Genomic DNA, 14,555 nt, shown 5'->3' with positions numbered 1-14,555 from the left:
TTTTTTTTTTTTTTTTATTTGTTTATTTACAGCATAACAGTGTTCATTGTTTTGGCATCACACCCAGTGCTCCGTGCAGTACGTGCCCTCCCTATTACCCAACACCTGGTTCCTCAACCTCCCTCCCCCTCCCTTCAAAACCCTCTGGTTGTTTTTCAGAGTCCATAGTCTCTCAGGCCTGTTTTGAGAACTGGAGTCGTTTCCAGGAACAGAAACTGAAAGCAGCTGTCTCTGATTTCCCTCCCCCTGGAGCCGTGCCCCCACCTTTACTCAGAAATCGCACAGCTCTGAGGCTGAAAGGACTGGGCAGAAAACTGCAAGATTGCCTTCTATTTCCTGGTTCCTCTCCCCACTGCCCCTTCTGTCTGGACTCTTTCTAGGACAACCTCAACCCAGCACAACTCCCTTCATTCCTTCTGGAGCAATCTGAGCCTGGAACCTGTTGTGGGGGATCTCAGAGGTAAGCATCTCTGCCTGAGAGCTCAATACATTCCCTGGGAGGGCTAACTTGCCAGCAGGACCACTGACATCTGCCTGATCACAGTCACCCTGTGCTTCGTGGAGCAGGTCAGTGAGAGGGGTGAGAGGGGGTAAAACCCAGTGTGACTAATGACCCTGCAGGAGCGAAGACGTGAAAGGCAGAGCCTGACACCAGGGCAGGGGATCTTGGGGACTGGCTTATCCCTTTCAGTGAATAGTCACAACAGGGCCCCCCTCTGACATTCTTCAGAGGCAAAACTCAGAACCCTGTACTTTGTTTGCACCAAACCAATTCTACCTTCTAGTGTGGAGACAATGGGCCTTTCATCTCCATATTCATGGCAGTTGGAGTGGTGGGGTGGTCTTCTGATGGGACCATGCTTGGAAAAGGACAGCAGCATTTGCCATACTTAGTCTCTTAGAGTCTAAGTAGAACATGGGACAGTGGCAATTTCTGGGGTAACCTGGAATTGGAAAGACCAGCTGAACCTCCTGTGGATTAGGGAGTGGGGGTGGGGTTTCAGGGACAAGGGGTCTAGCAGACCTTAGACAATGTAACAGTGGACATGTGTATCTGCATAGGAGAAACTGTCCCTATTGCTGGACACCACCTCCATCCTTTACCTCAGTGAGGTGGACTCTTGAAATACTTTTTCCCAGACCAGGTCCTTTTGTGTTTCATGCCCACTGATGATGCAGATGTTTATTACACTTTCCTAGAATAAATCAATATTTTGATTCTTTTTTCCCTCACCCTTTCCCTGTGATGATAAAATGGGGGGAAATGTGGGGCTTGATCCACAGTGAGTTCAAAGTCACAAAAGCCCTTGATGCCTCGGATTTCTTGTTTGGGCCAAGGCTGATCCCGTCTTCATAGCTCCAGATCACTGGGCATGACATGAACTCTATAGGATCCTGCATAGGAAATGCACTAATGAGTGTTTTTCATTCTGCTTCTTAGATCATGAAATCTATTTGGTGCAGTATAACAAGAGTTCAAAAAGTTACCCATTGGAATGGATGCAATAGGTAAAAATGGAATGTAGGGAAATTGTTGGTAAAGTCTTTCGTCAGGTGTGTGCATGTTGTGAGTGCATGTGTACTGCATGGGTACTTAGTTCCTTTGTGAAATGCGTCTTTTACTGATGGTGTCCTTCAGAAGACTTTGAAAGATCTGCTCGCAGGGTCTGGTTCTCCTTGCAAGCACAACTGCCCTCTCCAATTGAAATCTGCTCCCTGGGCTCCCTGCATAAAAGTGTATGTTTCTTTATTCAAGGACCCTCAAACCCTCTCCAGATAGGGAAGATCAGAGGTATAACATGGTATGACCAGCAAAAAAGTGAGCCTGGGGGCCACTTGCTTTCCAGGCTCATTTCTGATGGCATCTCCTCAACTTCTGGGTTAGTGCTCTGAGCCTTGGTGTCCTGGAGGCTCATACACACACAGTCACACACACGCATGTGCGTGCACGCGCCAGCACTTGCACACTGACCATTCCTGGAAGACCTGCAACCTCTCGTGGATTTACCCTTGTCCCAGCCTGGCCTGGCAGTGTCACATGGGCATACTGCTGTCTTAAAGGACCCTGAGAGGGTCCCACATACAGGACTGTCTAGCACCACAAGCAAGGCAGGGACTAGATAAGCAGGTAGTGGGAAACAGGGAGCTGTGGCTTGTGCTGTAGGGCTTCAGTCATCCCCCTCCAGTAGATCCCAGCACAGGTGCTCAGGTGAAGAGACATTTGCAAAGTACATGGTTGAGTCACACATAGTCACAGAAATGATCCAGAAGATTTTAAGTTTGTGCTTACCTCCCTTAGCCACCCTGGGGTGGGGAGCTCAGACTCTTTACCAGCCCCTACTTGCTTTCCAAAGGGCTGTGGCAGAGCTGGCTTCAACATTTCAGAAGACAGATTTAGGAAGAAAAGTTAATTTATCTGTCAACTAAGGATGTGAAGGATATGCAATGATGCATTGTGCTTCATTCATCTAACAGAAATATGTCCCATACCTGCCGGGCACTAAGGGCACCAGAAAGTCTAAGGAATTATTTACTATAAGTGCCAAGACCTGTATATGTGTATTTTTATGATATCAGGCATCTAACATGGGATGACACAATATTTTCTGGGACTTTCATCTCTTGAAGAGACAGAGTTGTTTTGTTTTGTTTTGTTTTTCAATTGATCTAACACACAGGAAGTCAAGGTGAGATGGGTACATGTGGAGGTTGTGATGGGATTTAGACAAACCAAGAAAAGGATTCAAGAGTTCTTGAATCCTTTGTTCTAGTTCAGTTCCTATGTCCTAGCTAGCCTAGGTCCCATGGGACCACTGATAAGGACATCCAACCTTCCCCATCCCATACTAGAGGCAAACTTATAGGCAACCAGAATACATAGCATGCTCAGGAGCAGAAGAAACCCCTTCATACAACCAAGTCAGTGAGCCTGGAGCTCACCCAGGAGATCGTCTCCCTGGAGCCAGGATGGCTGGTAAGACCTTCGGAAACCTCTGAGTTCCCCCATAAACAAGAACTTGGGCTATTGTTAGGAAAGGTCAAGAGAGGTCTTAAAGAGGGCTTTGAGTATAAGGGTAAGGGAAGGCTACTCTTAGGGATTCTCACTCCAGAGTGTTCCTCTAGCCTGACCCAGACCAGATCTCCATCTTTCTGGCTTTTATCCAGCTTTGTCCATGCATGTTCCCCCACCATGTCATTCACCCCCTCACCAAGCTCAGCGCACCTGCACTCCTGTGGGAGGAGGCACCATCCTTGTTGACCTATTGCACCTCAAATTTGTCACAGGGGCTCCTGGTGGAGGACCCTGAAGATTTGGGGGTACAGGTCTCAAGGGACTCTGGTCCCCAAGCAGATGGGATGGTGATTACATCATATTTCATGAGATTCCCTCCCTCTGAACTCCCAGCATCTCCTGATCATATCATTATGCATCCATCTCCCAAGGGTTGGGGGGGAGTCAAGTTCCCTGCAACAGTTTCTAAGATGCAATGACACATTGTAGGATTTTTTTCCTCATACTTGCAAAGCAATGAGTTTTCCTTAATGTGTTGTGAGGATGGGAGCTGAGAGGACTGTGATTTCCATTCTCTCCCCAAATTAAGAAGGGTGCATCTAGGGAGAGGTAAGTGGCAATTGATAGCAATAAGTGGACCCACATCCCCAGGAGTAGCATCTCATCATCCAGTCATCCCTCAGCCCCTGGGGCTGGATATTCAGCACTAACTAGGATCACCCTCCCCTCCTATCCAGTTAGAAGCAGAAAATGACATTATTGGAGTAAATCTGGGATTCTCCATCATTGCTTTGTAATCTCCAGCTTGTTTCTTCTTTTTATTTATTTAAATTCAATTTAGTTACTATATAATGTTAATTAGTTACAGGGGTAGTAATTAGTGATTCATCAGTTGCATGTAAAATCCAGTGCTCATCCAAACAAGTGCCTTCCTTAATGCCCATCACACATTTAGCCCATCCCCCCACTCACCACCCTCCAGCATCCCTCAGTTTGTTCCCTATAGTTAAGAGTCTCTTATGGTTTGCCTCCCTCTTTTTTAATTTTATTTTATTTAAATTCAATTAATTAACATATAGTGTATTATTAGTTTCAGAGGTAGAGTTCAGTGATTCATCAGTCTTACATAACACCCAGTGCTCATTATATCAGGTGCCCTACGTAATGTCTATCACCCAGTTACCCCATCCCTCCGCTTCCCCTTGAGCAACCCTCAGTTTGTTTCCTATGGTTAAGAGTCTCATGATTTGTCTCCCTTTCTGATTTCTTCTTGTTTTATTTTTCCTTCCCTCCCTTTATGTTCTTCTGTTTTATTTCTTAAATTCCACATATGAGTGAAATTATGATAATTGTCTTCCTCGGATTGACTTACTTTGCTTAGCATAATACCCTCTAATTCCACCCACATCGTGGCAAATGGAAAGATTTCGTTTTTGATGGCTGAGTAATATCCCGTTGAATATATAGACACACCACACCTTCTTTATCCATTCATCTGTCAATGGACATCTAGATTCTTTCCACAGTTTGACTATTGTAGACATTGCTGCTATAAACATTGGGGTATATGTGTCCCTTCAAATCACTGTTTGTATCCTTTGGGTAAATACCTAGTAGTGCAATTGCTGGGCCATAGGGTAGTTCTATTTTTAACTTTTTTTTTTAAAGATTTTATTTATTTGACAGAGATCACAAGTAGGCAGAGAGGAAGGCAGAGAGGCAGGCAGAGAGAGAGAGGAGGAAGCAGGGTCCCCACTGAGCAGAGAGCCCAATGCGGGACTCGAACCCAGGACCCTGGGATCATGACCTGAGCCGAAGGCAGAGGCTTTAACCCACTGAGCCACCCAGACACCCCTATTTTTAACTTTTTGAGGAAGCTCCATACTGTTTTCCAGACTGTCAAGCGTATTTCTTATCTGTGAGATGCTCACAGATCACATCTGGGAAATACCTTCATCTGTAGCTAGGAATAATATCAATTACCTAATAGAGCTTGGGGAAGATTAATCAAGAAATGCCATGCAAAAGACCCAGCTCAGACAGACTCACAGAAACAGGACGTTCCTACACTGTGGTAAGAGTTGGAGGGAGTAAGAAGAATCACAGGAAAGTCTTCTTCACACCCATCAGTGAAGATGCAAGTGGGGTGGGTTTGGTGGAAGAGGAGAGCAAGAAACTACACCACAGGACCTGTAGGCCAATGAGAAATTTCTCCTACAGATGGGCTTTGGGCCTTCTGATTCAGTGTGAGGACTGGCCTCCCAGCAGCATCAGGAGACCCCATAGATGGGTCTGGAAGGGAAGACCTCATGGAATAGAAGGCCTCATGGAGCTCATAGGGAAACTCTTCAGCAAAGAGGCAGCCTTGAATTATATGTTTTAAAACTTGGATTTGTGCACACAAAGACAGTAGTTTTTTTTTAAGTTTTTACTTAAATTCAAGTTAGTTAGCATACAGTGTAACATTAGTTTCAGGTGTACAGTGTAACGATTCAGTACTTCTGTGTATCAGTCAGTATTCATCACAAGTGCACTTCCCAATACCTATCCTCTGTTTAACCCATCCTCCTACCCACCTCCCCACTGCTAACCATCAGTTTGTTCTTCGTACTTAAGAGTCTGTTTCTTCTTTTGCCTCTCTCTGTCTTTTTGCTTCACTTTGCTTGTTTGTTTTGTTCTTAAATTCCACACATGACTGAAATCATATGGTATTTGTCTTTCTCTGACTTACAGGCTTAGCATAATACTCTCTAGCTCAAACCATATCATTGCAAATGAAAATACTTCATTTTTGTGACTAATATTCTATTGTATTCATACACCACATCTTCTTTATCCATTCATCAGTCCATGGACACGTGGGCTCTTTCTGTAGTTTGGCTATGATTGATAATGCTGCTATATACTTCAGGATGCATGTACCCCTTTGAATTAATTTTTTGTATTCTAAGTAGATACCTAGTAGTACAGTTGCTGGGTCATAGATTGGCTGTATTTTTAACTTTTGAGGAACCTCCATACTGTTTTCCAGAGTGGCTGTACCCGTTTGCATTCCCACCAACAGTGCAAGAGGTTTCCCCTTTCTCCACATGCTCACCAATGTCTGTTGTTTCTTGTGTTGTTGATTTCAACCATTCTGACAGGTGTAAGGTAATATCTCATTATAGTTTCAATTTGCATTTCCCTAGTGATAAGTGATGAGCATCATTTCATATGTTTCTTGACCATCTGGATGTCTTCTTTGGAAAAAGGCCTATTTGTGTCTTCTGACCATTTTTCATTTGGATTATTTGGCTTTTGAGTGTTGAGTTGTATAAGTTTTTTTATATATTTTGGATACTAGCCCTTTATCAATATGTCTTTACAAATATTTTCTCCCATTCTGTATGTTACCTTTAGTTTTATTGTTTCCTTCATTCTGCAAAAGTGTATTATTTTCATGTTGTCCCCATAGTTGATTTTTGCTTTCGTTTCCCTTCCTTTCTGGATTCATATCGAGAAAGAAGTTGTGATGTCAAAGTGATATCAAAGAAGTTACTACCTATGTTCTCCTCTCGGATGTTTATGGTTTTAGGTCTCACGTTTAGATAGTTAATTCACTTTGAATTTATTTCTGTGTATGCTGTAAGAAATTTATTTCCGTGTATGCTGTAAGAAATTTATTTCTGCATGTTACTGTCCAGTTTTCCCAACACCATTTGTTGGAGACTGTCTTTTTTCCATTGGATATTCTTTCCTGTTTCTTGAAGTTTCATTGACCATATGATTCTGAGTTTAGTTCTGGATGCTTTCTTCAGTTCCATTGATCTATGTGTCTATTTTGGCACCAGTACTATATAGGTGTTTTTTGTTTTGCTTTGCTTTGTTTGTTTTTATTACACTTACATTTTAATGAAAGATGTTTACTTAAAAATGTGTTTTAGAGCACCTGGGTGGCTCAGTGGATTAAAGCCTCTGCCTTCGGCTCAGGTCATGATCTCAGGGTCCTGGGATGGAGCCCCACGTCGGACTCTCTGCTCAGCAGGGAGCCTGCTTCTCCCACTCTCTCTCTGCCTGCCTCTCTGCTTACTTGTGATCTCTGTCAAGTAAATGAATAAAATCTTTTAAAAAAATGGTTTTATACACATACTCATAAAAACACATAAATATATGAGATAAGTACCATTCTGTTTTGATCACTACAGCGTTGTAATCTAACGTGAAGTCTGGAATCATGATGCCTCCAGCTTTGTTTTCTTTTTCTCAAGTTTTTTTTTCGCTATTTGTGGTCTTTTGTGGCTTCATACAAATTTTAGGATTGTTTGTTGTAGCTATATGAAAAATGCTGTTAGTATGAAACTGTAGGTTTTTTAGGGGAAATTACCACAGCAAAGACTCATAACCTGTGGGACTATGAGAGCCCACCAGCCAGCACTTTGTGTGTAGCCCCCAGGAGGAGAATCCCCTAGGTAATCTCAACCAATTCTCTTTCCCAATCCTGCCTTATAAAATGCTTGCAGATTTTACCTCAGGGCACAATTTACAAGAGAATGTTCACAATAGAATTTAAATACCTAAAATACTAATCACAACAGTGACAAGATAAGCAGTCGTGTACAAACCTAAGTATTGACTTAAAAATCAGTAGGTTATTATTTGGAAAGTTTGTGTAACTTAGATGTTGAAGTGGATGAGGGACAGAGATTCCCCAGGTATGCAATTAGAGGGAAACGATATGGAAAATGTCTTTAAAGGAAAGAAGATGTACTTTTCACTGTTATCAAAAAATTTTTAAATTATTCTGGACTCTGAAGACATATGCAGTGAAGATGTGTGGGTCCGCAGGATTGAAGGATATTCAGTGGTGTCATATGCTTACTTGTGCCCTGCAGACATCCCCAGGGGGACATCCTGCTCACCCAGTTGGGGTGGAGGAGGACTTAAGTGAATCTGACAGAGACCCTCATGACACTCTTCTGCTCAAGTCCATTCATATCTGTGACCTGCTTAGGAGCTGTCTACTGGCACCAGAACTGCAGAGCATCCCTCAGCAGTCTCCTCTGAGTCCCTAACATGTGCACAATATAACTGATACATTCTGCAACTCGCGGCCCTTTAAAGTTTTCAGTAGCTTTTAATATATTCACAAAGTTGTGATGCCATCATAATCAAATTTAGAACATTTTCATTATCCAAAAGATAACTCATACCTCTTGACTACCACCCCTCTTTTCCCTCCTACCATTTGCCCTTCAGAAGAAGGAAATACCCCCATATATTTTCGGTGCCTAAGGATTTGCCTTTTCTGGACATATCATGTGAATAGAATCATAGAATACATGGTCTGAGGGGCTGTCTGCTTTCACTGAGAGTAATGTTTTGGGGTTCATCTATGTTGTGGGTGGTATCAGTACTTCATTTATTTTTCATGCTCAGTCCTGATCTCTGGTATGGATAGACGACTTTTGTTTATCTGTTGAACAGTGGGTGGACAACCGTGTTAATTCTACCTGAGGGCTATTACAGATAATACTGCTGTGAACATTTGCACACAGGTTTTACATAGATGTATGTCGTCACCGCTCACAGGTATATACCTGGCAATGGAATCGCTGGGCCATTTGGTGACTCTGTTTAAATTATTTTATCAGTTTTATGGAAATATTACGGACAAACACCAATATATAAGTTTCAGGCATACATCATGATGATCTGATTTACATATATTGTGAAATGATTACCACAGTAGGTTCAGCTAACATCCATCGTCTCATAAAAATACAATAAAAAGGAAAGAAAGAGAAAAAATTCTACATTAAGATGTATTCCCTTAACAACGTTCCTATAAATCGTATCATGGTGATATGTATAGTCACCGTGTTGTACATTACATCCCTAGTACTTATCTTACAACTGAAATCTTGTACCTTTTGGATACTTCCTCCACTCTCCCCCACTTTTCACCCACTTTCTCCACCTCTCCCCAAGTCTGCTCTCTTTTTCTATAAATTTATTTTTTTATTTTTAGATTCCACACATTAGTTAGATCATGCAGTATTTGAATTATTTTATTTAGCATGAAGCTTTCAAAGTCCATCCATCTGGTCACAAATGGGAGGATTTCCGTATTTTCTGTAACTGAATAATATGTTTAGATTTTTGAGACACTATGAAACATTTTCGCAGGGGCTTGTTGTTTCTCATCCAAAAGGCCTACAGCGAGTTAGGTGTGGATCTGACACCCTCAGTCTGGGATATTAAATGTGATGATTCCTCTGCCACCCTGTCTTCCCAGTCTTCCCAACCCCCCTGCTTTTCCTATTTCTGCAGGTTACTCCACTGATCAGCAACATCATGCAGCCCTCCCCGTCCCTTCACACCCCATCACCTACATCCTTCACCTCTGCTGGGCCACACGATGAAGACTGGAGCATCTTATCTATATCGGATTTCGGGAACACAGAAAAAGCTTCCAAAGAATGGAAGTTGCCAGAGATAGTCTCTGTGATCAAGGAGACCATGAAGACAGCATCCAGTACCTTAGTGAGAATTGCAGTGACTGGGGACTCTGGCAATGGCATGTCCTCCTTCATCAATGCACTGCGGGGAATTGGGCAGGAGGAGGAGGACTCAGCTCCCACAGGTGTGGTGAGAACCACCCAGATACCCACTCTCTACTTTTTCTCCCACATGCCCAATGTGGAGCTATGGGACCTGCCTGGCACAGGGGCTGCCACCCAAAGCCTGGAGACCTATCTGGAGGAAATCCAGTTTAGCAAGTATGACCTCTTCATCATCATTGCATCTGAACAGTTCAGCATGAATCTCGTGAAGCTTGCCAAAATCATCCAGGGACGGGGAAAGAAGTTCTACGTTGTCTGGACCAAGCTGGACAGAGACCTCAGTACACGTGTAGTCTCAAAGGAAAAACTCCTGCAGGATATCCAGGAGAATATCCGGGTAGCTCTCCAGAATGAAGGAGTGTATGAACCCATCATATTTCTGGTCTCCAACTTTGACCCCTTCTTGCATGACTTCCCAGAGCTTAAGAAGAGCTTGTGCAGAGAAGTGTCTGACATCAGGTACCATAAGCCCCAACAGAAACTGTCTGACACCTATGGGAAGATCATTAATGATAAAGCAATCACTTTTTGGGAGCAAACAGGCTCAGAGTCTTTCCAGGACAGCTTCGGCATCCAGAATGCAAATGATCTTGAGGAGTTTTTGAATGCCTGCCACTCATTCTTTGGTTTGGATGATGAGTCTCTCCAGGAGGTGGCCCAGAGTATGGGAAAACCTATGGAGGAGTACAAGGCCATTATGAAGTCTCAGGATCTACACACTGTCCTCAGCAGGGACTGGGTATTATCATGGACAAATTGTAATAGAGACACTTGCTTATATTCGGTTCTGAACAGAATCCCATTTGTAGGTAATACCGGTTTCCACTACCTTAGAGTGTGGAATCAGTGGCGCCTCCTTAACAATGTCACCCAGGACACTGAGACCATCCTGAAGAAAGTTCTGACAGATGCCGCCATCTGAAGGGTGAGGTCTCAGCAGGCTCCTTCTTGGGGAAAGTCAGGATATCTGGGGTGCTCTCCTCACACTGTATCCTTTAGAATTCTCAATCTGTTCCGTATTTCCACTTTTGTTAGTTCTAAGTTCCTTGAGGTAAATGAGCTGACTAGATCATTTTGAATCCACATCTCAGCAAATTTCCAAATATGTTCTTCTTCTCATTTATTAAATGAGCTGGGATCCAAAGATGGAAGAAAAGATTGCACAGTGTGACATACAGTCTCATTCTGACATCCCTTTATCACTTAACGTGGGCATCATTTTTCCAAGGCCTCTTGGTTTTCCCCTGTTCCTTCAGTTCTCAATTCTCAGTACATGGACTCAAAGAGGCACACCTGGAGTCAGAGAATAGAACATCCTTTGGGATGTTCCCTTTGGGGAAGTATAATTGGATAGTGTGTGTTTAGTTGTTCTCCGCATCGGGCTCTCTGCTCATCGGGGGGCCTGCTTCTCCCTCTCCCTCTGCATGCCTCTCTCCCTACTCATGATCGCTGTCTGTCAAATAAATAAATAAAATCTTTTTAAAAAAATAATAAAAAATAAAAATAAAGTACCTGCTATGTTCTGTTCTTTGCCAAAGTTATTTCCCATGTTGGTCAAAGGCAACTAAATTTGAGCATCAGCACTAAGGAAATCAACCCATTGTCTATGATCTCACTGTTTATACAGTTAACCCAAACTATATAGATTGTATGGAAGTTCTCCTAATTGGAAACCACTCCATACCTTAGCCCTAGATTTTTCTCCTTGCTGGGCATGTATGTAATAAAAAAGGTTTTTTATCAAAAAATTTTTTTCAAATAAAATTTGAAACCTCACTGTCCACCACTAGAAGTGTCATGACCTGGTTATCACCACTGTGGGAATCATTCAGCCCTCACAAGAACAACCCTCCATCCCTGCATCATTTCTGTCACCACCATCACCTTACTCTATTTACCTGGGATTTCACCTAGTGTGGAGTCCAATCTGAATTTGGTAGACATCTGAACTGACTTAATATATAAAATTTTGGCCCATTTTTAGGCTTCTGCTCAAAAAGGAGGGTTTATCAGAGGTTATCATGACTATTCATTGGGATAGAGAGTGAAGTTAATATTGAATGGAAGTAAACTGAAAGAGGCATAGTGGAGTGGTTAGGAATCCTAAGGTTAAATCCTGGCTCCAGCCTGCCCCTGCCATGTGATCTTGGGCAAGTCAACTGACATTCCTCTCTTAATTTCTCAATAATATTACATCCTAAGATACCCATGCACATCTAGGTAATGTGAGGATTTAATGATTTAAGGCAAATAAAGCACTTAGAATAGTGTCAGGCATGTAATTCTATAAATGTTTGGTATTATCATTCCTTCTCTTCATGGCTAAGAAGGGATAACACTGAAAGACAGTTCCACCAAAAGATGAGTGTCCTCAGATTGTCCATCCAATGGAAAGAGAAAAGTCTGCTGGAGAGACCTGCATTCATATGGAAACCTTGAAGGCACTGTTACTTCTCATTCTTTCTCCAACTCAGCTTAAGTTTCCCTTTTGGAAAGTTCAAGAAGCAGAAGACAGTCCCATACAGACCACTATCCTGCATCCTGAGATCTTCTGGGAATGAGGGATGAGAGAATTGAGATGAGTAGTCAAATGGTTTCAGAGGTCAGAATGACTGTAGGTACAGAGTTCTTAGTGTAAACCCAACCCTAACCTGCCTCTTCTGGGTGATCATGATGAGGGAGGGTAAAGAAGAGCCCCTACCCACTGGAGCCTCCCATAGCACAGCCAAGTAGAAAACCAGGTCACACCAGGAAGCCCGAGTTCCACTGGGAAGTTTGAGACCATGTATTGAACCACATAGGAAGCTAACATAGAAAACCAATCAAAGACAAAAGAGGAGAGATCCTCAAGAAGGCTAAGTGATCAAAAGCTCTGATGAGAGTTTCTTCTTCAGTGCCACAGGGAGTCCCAGCAGGGGTGGGGTCAAATACGAAGGGAAAACACAGTCTTGACCTGCCTGTAGGTCAGTGGTGGGCACCTTTAAGATGGCCTCCAATATTATCTCCTATTTTTGTGGCTTTGTTTAATCCTTCCCTGGAATGACTAATGGAATGTGCCAGTAAGAAAGGAATGACCAAGAATACAAAAATTTTGTTATGGAAAGTGTGCACCTTCTGTCTTTACAAGACACTCTATATAGAGAGTGTCTATAAGCAAATAAACACTTGTTTTTTAAACTACTATGTTTCAAATACAACAGGTAACAGATAATAACATCAAGAAGCTCCTGACAGAAAGGTAGCTGTGAGTGACCTCCTCTGTCTGTGACAGTCATTCCTGCATGGACCCAGCACGAAGAAGCTGCACCTTCTTCATCACAGCCCTTCCCTCCTTGCCCCGCTGGACATGTCCTTCCCTGCTTTCTATTGAAGGACCAACCCATGCCAACATTCACAGGTCTTTTCATCCAGCCTCAGGCCACACAGCATTATCCAGTTTGAGGCTCTATATTCAAGAAAAGGAGAGGGTAAAAAAGAGAGAGCTGGACAGAGTGATGCTCAGTAGTTGGAGGGAGAGTAAATGACAGTAGAATGTGAGCACTCCCCCGAGGAACAGCAGGCGAGGGTTCTCCCTGAAGGTGTCCTGTACAACACCTCTAATTCCTGCTCTCACTTGGACTACTTGCTCTCCCAGCCTGGAGCACAGGCCTTGCTCACAGCTGTCCATTACCTTGTGCTGGTCTTGGATTCCCTGTTCCCTGTTCATTTACATTCCATCCATTCTCAAATGATGTGAGAAGGGGGAAAGTTCCCTGGGAGGTAAAGTTTCTAGTCTTTGCATTTCCAATTAATACTTTTATTTAGTGCTCACTTTCAATAAATAGGCTAACTGAGTGTAGGATTCTGAATACAACATCATTTCATCTTAGAACTCTGAAGATCTATCTCCTTCCAGCATGCCATGTTGCCAGTAAAAAGCCCAATACCAATTCCATTCACATTCTTTGGATGGTTGCCTGGTTGTCTCCATGGGAAATTGTAGGAACTCTTCATCCCTGGGGACTATGTCAGAAATGTCACCAGGGACTGATGACCTAGAGCACTTCCGTCAACACTCAGCATTCAGAAGGCTCCTTAAATGACAGCTGATGTGAAAAGGCATGGAGATGCATATTACCAAGTGGGAGAAACCAATCTGGAAAGGCTACGTACTGCACAATTCCAACCGTGTAACTTTCTGAAAAAGGCAAAACTACAGACTCAATAAAATCATCAGTGGTTCCCAAGGGTTCAGGGGAAGGAGGGACAAGCTGGTGGAGCACAGAGGCCATTTAGAGCAGTGAAACCACTGTGTGTGATGTGGTAATGGTGGGTTAATGGCAGACAAATTATACTTTTGTCAAATCCCATAGAATACACAACCCTAAGAGGGAACCCAATGTAAACTATGGACGTGGATGGAGAAAGATGGGTCAGTTTGGGTTCATGAACTATAGGATGGTGTGAGTTCTTGACAGTGGAGAGACTGTACTTATGTGAGGGCATGGGGTACGTGGGAACCCTCTGTACCTTCTGCTCAATTTTGCTATTTACTCAAAACTGCTGTAAAGTAGTCTATTGAAAAAGATAATGTCCGCTTACAATATTCTTCAGCTTTGGCATTGTCCTTTGTTACATTTTCTAAGTGTAATATGTGTTCAGCAGCTAGCTACAATAGGATATATATGATATCTCATGTGTACATACATGCAGAATAAAGCAAGATATAAATATAAATACCTGTGTACTCAACTCCTGAATGAGGAACTAGGTGTTTCTTATATCACTGAATATTCCCACAAGCTTCACCCCATATTCTGTCTCTCCACATCTCATCTCAGAAGTACGAATCCTTCAAATTTTATTTAACTTTTTTTTTAACTTTCATTGGTTTTTATCATTTATGTGTGTTTCTTCAGACAATACATTATATAATTTTGTGTGTTTGGGTGCTTTAGAAA

General features: G+C 42.7%; 1 protein-coding gene across 2 annotated transcripts; it reads left to right on the top strand.

Annotated features, from left to right (window-relative positions):
* Positions 1-238: 238 nt before the first annotated feature.
* Positions 239-11,393, top strand: LOC123938526 (immunity-related GTPase family M protein-like). Of its 2 annotated transcripts, none has more exons than XM_045999984.1 (2): positions 239-460; positions 9,323-11,392. In XM_045999984.1, exon 2 carries the CDS (start codon positions 9,347-9,349, stop codon positions 10,535-10,537), a length of 1,191 nt encoding a protein of 396 aa, XP_045855940.1. In that variant the 5' UTR covers positions 239-460; positions 9,323-9,346; the 3' UTR covers positions 10,538-11,392. The 2 variants fall into 2 exon arrangements, with proteins under 2 accessions (XP_045855940.1, XP_045855941.1); XM_045999985.1 differs by lacking the exon at positions 239-460 and adding an exon at positions 1,259-1,509 and having other exon boundaries at positions 9,323-11,393.
* Positions 11,394-14,555: the final 3,162 nt, after the last annotated feature.

Source organism: Meles meles, chromosome 3 (genome assembly GCF_922984935.1).
Source record: "Meles meles chromosome 3, mMelMel3.1 paternal haplotype, whole genome shotgun sequence".
Taxonomy (NCBI): domain Eukaryota; kingdom Metazoa; phylum Chordata; class Mammalia; order Carnivora; family Mustelidae; genus Meles; species Meles meles.
This window is presented reverse-complemented; position numbering and strand designations above follow the sequence as displayed.

Excerpts from the sequence above, each read along its gene's own strand:
- LOC123938526 (XM_045999985.1), top strand. The coding sequence starts at position 9,347 with ATGCAGCCCTCCCCGTCCCTTCACACCCCATCACCTACATCCTTCACC.